The sequence below is a fragment of the Aptenodytes patagonicus genome, chromosome 13 (genome assembly GCF_965638725.1).
Source record: "Aptenodytes patagonicus chromosome 13, bAptPat1.pri.cur, whole genome shotgun sequence".
Classification (NCBI taxonomy): Eukaryota; Metazoa; Chordata; class Aves; order Sphenisciformes; family Spheniscidae; genus Aptenodytes; species Aptenodytes patagonicus.
In genome coordinates, this window is record NC_134961.1 from 46,680 (window position 1) to 60,087 (window position 13,408).

General features: G+C 39.6%; 1 protein-coding gene across 2 annotated transcripts in view; it reads right to left on the minus strand.

The window, feature by feature from the left end:
• Nucleotides 1-13,408, minus strand: part of KATNIP (katanin interacting protein) — a 67,732-nt gene that overhangs the window by 21,617 nt on the left and 32,707 nt on the right. For both annotated transcript variants that reach the window (XM_076350955.1, XM_076350954.1), the window contains exons 14-17: nt 9,939-10,673; nt 9,156-9,364; nt 5,250-5,313; nt 735-912 (exon numbers count right to left, since the gene is read on the minus strand). In XM_076350955.1, coding sequence (XP_076207070.1) covers nt 735-912; nt 5,250-5,313; nt 9,156-9,364; nt 9,939-10,673 — 1,186 coding nt within the window. The remainder of the gene's footprint in view (nt 1-734; nt 913-5,249; nt 5,314-9,155; nt 9,365-9,938; nt 10,674-13,408) is intronic.

Consider the following 13,408-nt stretch of genomic DNA (forward strand, 5'->3'; position numbering starts at 1 on the left):
ATTCACAAGACCATAAACATGCCAGAGGACAGGATTACAACTGAAAATACCCTTTAAAATTGAGATATGACTCGGAAACTACAGGATGCAGTTTCAATAACAACAAATGGCAAATCCTCTCCAGACCTATAGCCTATGATTTCTGTACTGCTACCATTTAGGAAGGACAAGTTAATTTGAGGAAGTATTCTTGTCAATAAATAAAACTTCATTGGAATAACAAAAAAAAATAAGCTGCAGAATTGCCAAAAGAATGGCACCCATTTGTGCAATACCCTAATACATCCTCACTCTTTGCTAACTTGAAAATTTTCCTTGAAATTATCCAGAAATCCTGCACAAATATCACTGCATATGGATAGACAGATGCTACAGAACACCCACATTTCTGCCTGGGAAGTCCTTAGCAGAGATACCAACCAGGCATGTTATCATCTCCTAACTCAAATACCATCTTTTGGAAACATCTCATTCATGTTTCTACAACAAGCTGTTCCTGGGTAGCTTGTGAAATCCAAGAATGACCTGTGATGGTATGAAAATCGTGTTCGCGTTAACATGTGTTAACATAATAAAAGTTTATATAATTCTGTCACTTCATAAAGCTTGATGTAAAATGCACCTAAAATTGATAAACTCCAAAATTGTTGGTGGAAACAACAGGTGTGAAGAAAAAAAAAAAAAAAAGAGCCCTGCAGAAAATACTTGCACAAGCCAACTCTTTTGCTACTTACTTTTCTAATGTTCTGGAATCTCCTGTATACTCTGGAAGATCATTTAAGTCTTGGGGTGAAGCAGAAATCTGTTCTGTACTTATTTTTAATGCGTGACCATTCTTCCCTATCACTTCAAGTCCTGTCAGTCCAAGGTAATGAGAGTCTCCCCAGGTCATGGTAAAATTCAGTTGCAGGCCTATATAAAAGAATATACTTATAATATACCTATATACATACTTACTAGTTTGAAGTAAGGAGCCAATATAAGCATGCATGCAAGCCCCAACGATTAGCACTATGTGAATTTTGTTTAGATTAAATAACTTTATACGCTGTATTTGGATACTTCCTAGTCTGCATGCCTACCTCCATGGAATAGCATAGTATCTTCTGTAAATCTGTGTTAGACCCCTTTAGTGGGCTACCAACATCTTGTTCACTTGTAACTATACAACCCCTGATCAAGCATGTTATCAAGTGTCTCATTACATAGATTGTAGACTGACAGTAATTCAACAATACATTTAAGCAGTTACTTGACAGATTTTGTGATTATGCAGGGACAGAGAAGACCTATTAGTCTGAAGTCTATAATCTTTTGCCAGCTAAATGACTATATAGACTTGTATAAATCCAGTCTCTCATAAATCCATAAATTGTTAGAGAACACCACCTCATAGTTAAACCAAAAAACAAATTTGGTTTACTAATGTGTTGTGCTGGTTTTGGCTGGGGTAGAGTTAATTTTCTTCCTAGTAGCTAGTATGGGGCTGTGTTTTGGATTTAGCATGAGAATAATGTGATAACACACTGACGTTTTAGTTGTTGCCCAAAAAGGACTGTCGTGGTTTAACCCCAGCCGGCAACTAAGCCCCACACAGCCACTCACTCATTCTCCCCCAGTGGGATGGGGGAGAGAATCGGTAGAGAAAAAGTGAGAAAACTCGTGGGTTGAGATAAAGACAGTTTAATAGGGAAAGCAAAAGCCGCGCAGGCAAGCAAAGCAAACCAAGGCATTCATTCACTCCTTCCCATCGGCAGGCAGGTGTTTTGCCATCCCCAGGAAAGCAGGGCTCCATCACGCGTAACGGTGACTTGGGAAGACAAACGCCATCACTCCAAACGTCCCCCCCTTCCTTCTTCTTCCCCCAGCTTTATATGCTGAGCACGACGCCATACGGTGTGGGATATCCCTGTGGTCAGTTGGGGTCAGCTGTCCCGGCTGTGTCCCCTCCCAGCTTCTTGTGCCCCGCCAGCCTGCTGGCTGGTGGGGTGGGGTGAGGAGCAGAAAAGGCCTTGACTGTGTGTCAGCACTGCTCAGCAGTAATGAAAACATCCCTGTGTTATCAACACTGTTTCCAGCACAAATCCAAAACATAGCCCCGTACTAGCTACTGTGAAGAAAATTAACTCTATCCCAGCCAAAACCAGAAGACATGTTTAAGTTACTATCTTCACATCAGAACTGGACACATGGAAGTATTTTAATGGGACAGCATTAGTGAAAAGCAGCAATGTTGATTAGCTTGCATGTCCAGAAAATAAATAGGAAAGAAAAATTGGGCAGACAAAAGATTGTACATGTATCTTCAGATGCACCTGTTTCATGCCTTACTGAAAAAATATAAATAGCATATACAGATATAACAAGTAATATTCCAATCTGATCAGGTTCCATAAAAATCCATCACTGTAAATTAAAAATATCTTTCATTTCACACATTACAGAAGCCCAGAAATAATCAGGTTGGATACTGTCTAAAAAGCACCAGTAGTCATGATGCCCTGTAAAACAAACAAGCATTAAAGCTATTAAGCCATCCAGCCCAATTACCTATAAATAGCCATAGCAATTTACACGAGACTAAGTCTTGATATACACATAAATTCACTTGGGCGTAAGATCACTTTAGCATTTGCAAGGACACTAAGAAATAAATAGTTCTATTAGCTGACAAGTTTGGAGCTATGGCTACATTGATATTAGATGCTATTCCCAAGGCCATTGCTAAGACTAAACTTGCTTGGTGTACAACCATGCAAGAGTTCTCAGGCAAAACCAGAGTATATTTTCAAACAAAAGGGAAAAGATAGGGTGAAGCAGCTATCCACACAAGGTTTAATATTCACATCACCATGCCAATGTCTTCATAGAATTCCAGAGTGATGCAGCGTGGAAAGGACCTCGGGAGGTCTCTAGTCTGACTCCAAGCTGAGAGCATGTCCGTTAGATCAGGTCTATCAGGAGCTTATCCTGTGGAATTGCAAATGTCCCCAAGGCTGGCAGATTTCAAAACCTCTCTCAACCTCTGTTCCAGTGTTTGACTGCTCTCAGGGTGAAAAAGATTTCCTAATATCCAGTTGGAAATTCTTGTCTTCTACCTTGCTGTTTCTGCTGCCTCTCAACCCAGGCCTATGTGAATCCCTGAGAACGGCCTGGATCTGTCCTCTCTATGCCCTCCCAACAGCTATAGACAGCAAGAAGATCTCCCCTTCACCTTCTCTTCTCCAGGATGAACTAACCAACCCAGCTCTCTCATGCTTTTCTCACATGTCAGGTACTCCAGCTGCCTAACCATCTTGGTCACCCTCCTCCACTGGACTCGCACTGGGATGTCAATTTTCTTCTTGTCCTAGAGAGCTCCTTACTTAACACCATACTCCAAATACAGTCTCACAAGTGTCGACTACAGGGAAAGAATCCCCTTCCTTGCCTTGCTGGCTGCACTCTTATTTTTATATCCCAGGAGGCAGTGGGCCACCTTTACCGCAAGGCTGCACTGCTGACTCTTGTTCAACTTGTGGTCTTACAAGGACTTCAGGCCCTTCAGTGCAAAGCAGCTTTCTTAGCCAGCTGGCCCCCAGCCTGTCCTGTGGCATGGGTTATTACATCCCATACGCAGGCCTTTGCATTTGCCCTGAACTTCATGAGGTTACATTAGGTAACCTCATGAAGTTATAATTTCTTCAGCCTGTTGAGGTCCCTCTGAAGAACAGCCTTGCCCTCCAGCATACCCGCAACTCCCCTCTGTTTGGTATCATCCACAACGTTGCTGAGATTGCATTTTAACCCATCATCCAAGTTCTTTAAAAAAAAAACATTAAACAGTGTAGACTATAGTATTGATCCCTGAGGATCCCTCTAGTAACTAGCCGCTAGCTGGACTTTGTACCAGTGATAATCACACTTTGAGGCACTATTTCTCCTTGACATCATGACTGGCAGCAGGATGAAAGAGATGAAAACTATCTACAACAGGTCAAGGATACAAATCCTCAGTGACTCCATGCACAATTTATTACCAGGAGTCCCAGATGAAAAAAGCAGTACTGATCCTAAGTTTTGCACAAATCCCAGTAATTTCCCAAAACAAGAAGAAGCAAGAGGACTCTCACTCCACCCCACAGGGACCACCCCACAGCATGAGGAGAACAAGGAACAATATACACAGGCAGGACAGGGTACGTAGAAATCATTGGCAAAAGTCAGGTTGTAGCTTCTAGCTGGTTTTTTGCTTTTGTGCAAGGTCATTTACAAAGATAGTTCCTTGTAGCAATTAATGGCAATTTTTTCCTGTGTAAGACACTAAATTGGAGTTTCTTTTGCGTTTCATAAGACATGGAAAGCCTCCCTTAAATGCAACTAGCTTTCTCCAGTGCTTTCACTGCAAGAACTCATGGGAATCAGGACCTCTTTGTCTGGTAGAGAAAAGTTAGCCCATCAGCTGATTAACAATATCTTGTCAGTATGACAGACTGCATCGGCTGAGCTCTGAACCACACCCTCAGTATCTTTTTCACCCACTTTGAGAAATGGGAGGAGGGAAAGGCATCTTAAGTTCACAGATATGAATTGATTGTAGACACGCTCATAGATAAATTTCACAGATCTAGATATAGTTCATAGGTCATAGATCACAGATCATAGGTATAGTTCACAGATATGTGGCTGAATAAGCCACAGCATTGTGTGTATTTTCAGAGAGCACATCACAGGTTGCTAAAGACTTTATGCCAAAGAACCCAATTTCTCTTGTGCTGGTCAAAGGACCAGGAACTGATACTGAAACTTCTGGGCCATCCAGAAGCTCTCTGGAAAATAATTTAAAGGCCCACAGAAAGATGTTTTGGTACAGGATAAAGAAATCAGGTACTTTAAGTATGGTTGTAACATTCTGGTCTAGCTTTACTGTAGGGTTTTATTTGTCAATCTGATCTGAGAAATGCAGTCAGTCTACATAAATTCATGGGATTGGTAGAGAATTACTGGATAATGGACACAGGTATTACAAATCCCATTCAGGGACTAGGCAAATGGCTAGTGTTATTTTTCTGAGATTGAAAGCCAACTGTTACAATACAATGTTCTAAATGCCATAGTAAACAAAGCTTCTGCCTTAAATATTCAATTACTCTTCTTTATTCCAGACCTGACATCCGTCACAAAGTTCTGTACAGCTCCGACAAATCACATCCTCCTTGATAACATTAGGGGGGAGGGTGGTTATGCAAGAAGTAAATGTAAGAACTTACATTTTCCAGTAAATACTCCTGATTCCTTGGGTATACATTCAGAGAGAGGGTCTGGCTCTTGAACCTAAAAAGTAAACCAACAGGTGCAATGAACATGCATATGATATATACATTACCGACATACTGTTTATAAAGCGGGGGTTTTTTGGTGGTTTTTTTTGTCTATTTCCTTTTTTTTTCTTTTTTTTTTTTTTATGTCCAGCCTTTTGTATATCAACCTCCCCTTTGCCTCACCACCCAGGCTGTCCTGCAAATAATGGCAAACATAAACATGCCCCAAACTGTAGATCATATGGGTCCTTAGAAAGTCAAGACTATTAGGTTGGGGTTTTTTTGTTAGTGCACGTAGGAGTATTAAATGGGAGACTCCCTAGTGTGGGCTACCTTTCTTGAAGAGGCTGAAATTCTTAAGTCACTCTTATTTACCTGCAGACTGCTATTAGCTAATGATAATATGCTGTATTTGCAACACGTTGCAAATATGTTGCAGAGACAAGAAGTCTGGAAGGAAGTTAAGACCACAGAGAGTGCCACCACAATTTCTTCTCAAGAATCAAGGGGCAGAACAAACAAGCAAACTTATCCAAAAGCTTGCATTTGTTCTTTGACAATACTAATAAATAATAGCCTATGCTGTTCAACATAGCAAACTAGAAAGTGAATGAACAGATGATAAAATTACTAGGGTAGTAAAGACAAAGGACAACTGCAAAGGGTTGAAGATAAACTTCATTTCATTGAGTGAGTGTGATAAAATGGCTAATTACGTTCACTGTAGGTAAATGTAAAAATGCTTCACGTGAGGAGAACAATCCTAACTTTACACATACAGTATTGGGCTCCAAATAAAATAACAGCAGATTGGAATGACATCGTGGCATTATTATAAGTAGTTCTACAAAAACATCAGCTCAATCCTCATTAGTAGTCAAAAAGCTAAATAGGAAATTAGAAGTCCAGACTCATTCTCTATAGTTTCATTCATCATTAGAAGTAGACTTCCTGTCATCCAGAATATATCAAATGGACCTATATTGTGCCTAAAAAAATAAAAGGCTTGTCAACACTTTTCTCCTACTGTTATATTAGATCTCTGCAGTATAACCACTGACATCCTGGATCTTATATGTGTATGCTCCCAGACTGCAACAGTAGTAGCAAATGCCCTTGTGGTAATTAAGTAGGTGAAACTGAACAAGAGCTGTGCACTGAAATAAACACACACAGACAACCTACAGAAGGTGGGAAAAACCCTCCTACTGGGGGTACCTTTCTCGCAAAAGAGTGACTCTATCTTTGATGTCTGATGCCTTTTTCTCAGAACAACTTTAAAAGACCAGCCTGGGAATTAGAATTTACAACTCTACTGAGTATGAAAACCCATGGACGCAATACTGGTTTTATAGAATACTGAATAATACCCTCCTTTGCAGGCCATAAACCATCTGTGCCAAGCCACCTTATCACCTCTTTTCTCCCTCTTCCTCCTTTCTTGGTTACTCAGATCTCTTCATTCCACTGGTGCCCACGATCTTTTCTTTCAGTTATGGTCTGATTTTCTACTATTTCAACTACTTCTGCTTGTGAACATTGTCCTACCTGTGTTCTTAGATCCTTATGGCTAGAACAAAATACCACCATAGTACAGAAGTTATTGGAAAAGCAATAAAAAGTAGAGAGTATTACCATACTCCTACTCCTGACCATACTGTATAGCACCTTCCATATGAGGAATAACTAAAGTAGGACTAACCATTCTGGAAAAGAGAGATTTAGAAGAGATTGTAACAGAGTGGCATAAATCTTTTGAGTGGCTTGAAGAAGGGAATAGGGAATAATTGTTTAGTTTCTTCCAACACAAAAACTAGGGGACAGTAAATGAACCTAGAGACAAACAGAAATAGGTTCTTCGTGCTATGCAAGTTAAGCTGGGAAACTTACCACTGAGCATTGTAAGTTGTAAAAGTGCACATGGGTTCAAAAAGCTAGTGGATCAATTAACACAACAAAAATCCATGGCACGATACTAAACACGAAGGTTAAGTCAAAAAGTCCTTGTAAGACAAATTTCTAAGGGCTGGATGAGTGTTTCAGAGAAACACCACTGCATGTTTGCTCTATTCTTACATTCTCCCTAGGCATCCACTATTGGCCACGGTCAGAGTTGGGTCAAGTGCACTAGTTACAGGTCTGACCTGCTATAAAAGTTGACATGTTAAGGATTACTGAATTCATGGGAAAGACAGATGACCATGGATAATATTGACAAGAAAGTAAGACGCTTCCGTAAGAGCTTTTGAAAAGTTCTGTCGTCAGTGCAGTAAAACACTGTTTCATCCACTGAACATGCTAACAGGAAAAAAGGGTGAATGATCAACAGGTAGGGACTGTTCAAACCCAATACTAGTCTGAATGACAACGTTATGCTGGGGAAGACAAATCATCTAGTAGAACTGTATCATTCTGAAAGCATAAGCATCCATCTACAAAATCTTGATGGTACCAGCAAATACAGAATGACAGGGAGATCAATGGCTCAGTCACAATAGCTTTTGTTGTTCCATTGCTGATACAGCATGTTTCAGAGTTAGAGAAGAAGTATGAAGAGCATCACAGATGAAAATAAAAGGCAGAGACTCTGAGTAAGGACTAGACAGCCTAGGTCTAGGCTTCTGTAATGGAAGAGGTCCTGGTGAACACTCACAATAAACAAGTGATCAAGAAAAGAAGGGTGAACTTCAATTTGTGTTCATGAAATCCTGCACTGCATAAGGTGTCTGAACAGTTTAAGACACCGCAAGCAAAGATGGGACCAAAATTACTGTTGCCAGTGTTAACTAGCACTGGAGAAGTCAAAGAGTTAGAGTCACTGACTCATGATCTTAATAGCGAGATCAAATTCCAATGTCATGACGTTTCCCTTTGTCTTATAAGCCACCAGGAGAAGAGGACAAGACAGAATAGGAAGGCTTGACAACAGCACAAGGCTCATTAGGAACCATATACCACTGGGAGCACTTTAGCTGAACCAGCTGGAATTTGGACCGATTCAGCTTTGGATCTCCTCACAGACTTACAACTAAGAGTGTGTCCCTTAGAAAAAGATATCCTCATTGAAGCAACAGTAGGTGCTCATGAAAATTCTAAGAAGGTAGAAGATTTAATGGAAATCAGGTCAAAGACTGCCCCACACCATCTTGAGCAGAAAATCTTGCAGGATTTTTGCTCAGACACTGGACTGTTGGGCTGGAGTGGTATGAGGCAAGACTCCAGTGCTTGAAAATATGGCCTTCCTCCAAGTAGTAAAATACCTACTGTATGGAATAGTAAAGGGGGATTTTTACGCTGCAAAATGCACACAGACCTGTGGAGATGCTAGTCAAAAAAGGAAAGAGGAAAAAACAAGGGGACAGTTGAGAGGGGGAGATTCTTCTCACATAAGATACTTAATTTGTGGAGGAAGAAACAAGCAAAAGTAGACTCTGTGTGGAAAATATGGAAATATCTTTGGTTTGGAGTGACAGGGAGCACAGCTACTCATTACAAGAATAACCGTATGGTAAAAATCATTCACAGTGGCATAAACCTTCAGGAGTATCTAAATCAAAAAGAACTCCCTCTAATCTCCGTCCAAGTAAGTAAAGAAAAATAAATATATACAATCCAGTATAGCCTTCCTTGTAGTCTTATTAATTAATCAGGGAAACCAAAATTTGGAGGACCTTTTGGGCTTAAAAAAAATCACATAAATTATTGAGCTGGTGAAAAAAAAATCTTCAAAATAGACAGATAGCTGTATTAATTCTTCTGCAGAGCTTTACTCCATCATGGAAATCAGTGTGTCCTACTTCCATGTCATGTTTCAGAAAGACATTTATAGAGAGTTCTGAACATAGAGGCCCCTACCTGTTGATCCTCTGTTCTTAATCCCGCTTGTGTAAAAGGTCTTTCATCTCCCTCCCTATCAGCAGTTGTTGGCCTCTTCAGCTCTTCCTCGTATCTCAAAGAGCTGGCATTTTCCATTTCTCCATCATATGTCTCATCATAGCAGTATATAGCTTCAAGAATATCATCATCGGTAGTGAACAATATAGTATCCCCAAAGTGCTCTGGAGCTGAAGGCAACATACAGAATTAAATGGAGAAACCATACAAAAGAATATATAGAGTGATAAAAACTATTTTCGGTCCTTCTTTACATTTAATTTGCAGTAGTGTTAAAAGATAATATATGGTAAATTGATACTGAATACTAATATAATTAGTATGTTCATTCTCACACTTACACTGCACAGCAGAAAAACCTAGAGAACTCAGTCAAATTTCAAATACATACAAAAGAAAATGGAAAAAAAGCTTCTCCATCACTTTTTCCAAAAGACCGTATCTGTGAAAACAAGTAAAAATCTGCAACTTTTAAATGTCTAGTGACTATCTGATGTTATTGAAATATGGTCTTGTTGCTAAGACATCATTAAGAATAGAGATTAGCTCTATATGCTACTAAAATTCACAATATCATTGAAGAATGCATTAGTGGGTTTTGCATTACGTTTTGAAATTAAAAGAACTAAATACTATACAAAGTGCCAGCTTGCTTTGAAGTGGAATGTGATAACAAACAAGCTAAATGTATTTGTTTGTATTGTACTGCTGTTTCCACAAAGAAAATAAGAAATGATAGCATACCTCCAGTCAAGGTTCCTGAAGCTTTCGCAATTTCTCCTTTAAAGATGCATTGTTCATCTAACACCATTATAATGTCTTTCACACCTCTGAAAGAGTGTATGCGAGATTTATTGTAATTCCAAATCCTAATCATAGCTACTTGACAGGAATTCACAAAGTCAATAAAGATAAAGTGAGGTTTTCCAGGGGTAAAGGGTGCTAGCCAGAGATGCATATCATCCTGGGTCCGATTTACCCCATCAATTAGGTTGGTTATTATTCTGGGATCGTTGCCATAAGCTGGTAGAATATTTATATCAGGTGGTTCAGCTGTTATTTTTGAAATCTGAACAGGCTCTCCTTTAGAACTGAAAACTTCAATTCCATTAAGACCAACATAATGTCTGTCTCCCCATGTTGTTTGAATGTCTATCACTAAGTGCTGCCCATAAGGTAAAACAGGAATTTTAAAATCATTTCCATCATGTGCCTCCACAGAATTTTCTTTTTCTTGCTTTTTTGGTAGTGTTTGTAGTCCCTCTTTTCTCATTTGCTGATACTCTCCAGGACGGTTGATTTTCTGTTGATGGAGAAACTCATCAAAGATGTCCCCTTGAAAATCCATGTTAGAGATTCGGCCACGATGGGAATAATTAAACTTAACCAAAGAGTTCCACGACTCCTGCAGAGTGTGTTCTTGTTCATTGTGCCACTTTGCTCTAGAGGTTGTTATGTCCTTGCTAGAGAAGTCTTCATCTGAAAACAACATTACACAGGCATTTAATGCATAAACAGGACTGGAAGCAAACCACTACAACACGGACTTTCCAGAATTATGCTGGTCATATCCGTGTGCCCTTACTGTGAAATTCTGTTATACTAGCACTTTTACATTGCCTGTCTATTATGAAGGCTACATGTCCCAATTTCCCTTCCCCGTTCAGACATAACAAAAACAATCACTTTTAAATATTGAAGAGCAGAGCACATGCCAAGATACAAAAATGCAACTAAGTTTGAGACCGTGAATTCTTGCCTCAATACTTACAGAAATTGGGATTTGGCCCAGCGATACTTATCGTGTGGCTGTCACAATAGTTGAAATAATCTGTCTGCATTTCTGCAGATCTTTCATACAGTTGGAAATGGCTGAACTGGCTAAGTTTCTAGACCATTATAGAGAAAAGCTGGTGCTTCCTGTCAAAATCAGCCACGTGTATGTAAAGAAAAGCGGTGAGAAAAGAAGTAGGTTCAGCATACAAGGAGCGTTGCATTCTATGCAGGTAATGTACAAACATTTTTCTCACTTTTCAGCAAGTGTGAGATGTAGAAGGGGATGACATGAGAAAGTATCTAATGGGAACGCAGCGGGGGCGACAAATTAGAGGGGCACAGTGGGAGCAAAGCATGCTCTCCTTGTGACTGCACTGAGGAGCTGCTTAATTTCCATCTCTAAACAATTAAGAGCAGAAAATAACAAAGATTTTCAATAAAGCTGTCACATATGTATTTTCTTCAAATAAATGAAGAAAAGCAAGTGGAGTACTAAAAAATTACAGGCCCATGGGCTAGATTTTACTTCTGTACAATGTCCTTGAGTGTATACTAAAACAAATGGTTATCAAGAATAAATGCCAATTGCGACAAAATGCAAAGTAATGTTTTCCCAAAAGACTGCTCAAGACTAACTTTGAACTTTGTTTTTGGAAACACTGGGAAAGAAGCAATGTTCCTAATCTATCTATGGCCAATAACCATTTACTCTGGGGACAAGCGAGATAAAAATAAGAATTTTAAAGCAGATGGGAAACTACCTGAAAGAGGGTTGTCTTCCAGAATGAAAGGCTGGAGACCAACCTGGCCACTCCTCCCCACTCCACAAGGGAAATACAGATAGGAAGCAAAAGGTACGTATTTCAGAGAACATCAGTCATTTGTAAGTCACTTTCTTGTTCAAACCATTGTCCATATGGATACACATGGGGTGGGTGATCCCAAACAGTACTTCCCAGAGCCTCACAATTTACGTGAAGAAGATACTGTATATATATTTACCACTTTAAAATGTCAAAGCTTGAAAATTTCAGGATGAGCATGTACAGAAGAGTATTTGACATCCATTGGCTTTCCTTGTTTTGGAGGTTTTTTCCCTTTTTTTCTTTTAACTTTTTTTTTAATGTGAAGTACTTCAAGCAGTACAGAGATTACAACTCTGAAGCACTTCTACAGCAGTTCAACAGGAGTGATTTTCAATGGGAGGTTAAAAGGTTTGTTAGCTACATTAAGGAATGACAACAGGAGAAGCAGAGCTCTGAAAGGAAAGCCGAGAATAGCCCGAAAGCAGAGGTCAATGGCTGAAAGCTTACAGGGTTTGGCATTTTTTTTAGAATCTATAATTTATTATTTTTATTAGAGCCATGTGAACAATAAACTCTGCATGTAGATAAGAGTATCCCACTTGCAGATGTTACAGATGCTTTCCCAGCCTTCTGCATGCCTGAGAAGATTGTATGATGGATGCTGTCCTAGAGTCCACGAATAATGACACTTCAAACGTGCATCTCCCCTGTGGGTTTTGGAGGGGTGTCTTGAATCACCAAGTCCCTTGTCCTGCTTCTGCTGGCAACGCACACCACACAATTCCTCTCAAAACTTTAGTAAACTATATTTTGGGGCAACACTAGCTTGAAAAAAACCACCTTTCTTCTCCCTCTGTTGTGCTATCTCATTTTTACTCCCTGCAGTTATAAATAGCAATCATATTTCCATGCTGCAATCACACGCTTCATTTCCCAAATCATTCTAAAAGCTCTCTTCTGTATCTGTTCCACTTCATAATCAGCTTTCCTGAAAATGGATGATCAGAACTGCAGTTTTCCAACTGATGTCTCACGAGTGCCTGTGTTGAGATATTAACATCTCCCTAACTAACAGAAATGCCTCTGCTGATACATCCTCAGAGTGCACTGCTATAATCACGCCTGCGTCACACAAGCATTTCATAGTCAATCTGTTATCAACTACTCAACCAAGATCCTTCTCTTCCTCGGTCATTTGCAATTGGTGATTACTCGGCTTACAACTTAATTTTTTGTTATTAGTCCCCAAATGACCTTGCAAGCAGTACTATTGAATTGCATTCCATTGCTATTACTCCAGTCCTCAAGTTCATCTTTCTGCGCAGTTCTTCAATCTTCTTAACTCATAATACCCCAAATTATATGTTACTTGCAAATTTTACCAGCATACTTCCAACATTTCCTTTGCACGTTAAACCAGTTATCAAAGACAAATTCTATGTTTTTAAAGCAACATTAACTCGAGCCAAGTATGCATGTACGTGCTATTTCTAATTTCTGCTGTTCTCGTTATTCTTCATTTAATGACCGAAGACGTGCTGTGACATTGCATATGAGCTTGGGCAGCCTCCCCTTTGTCACATACTGCTATTGGGAAACTGCAGTTCCCCTAGCCCCGTACCAATTAAAATT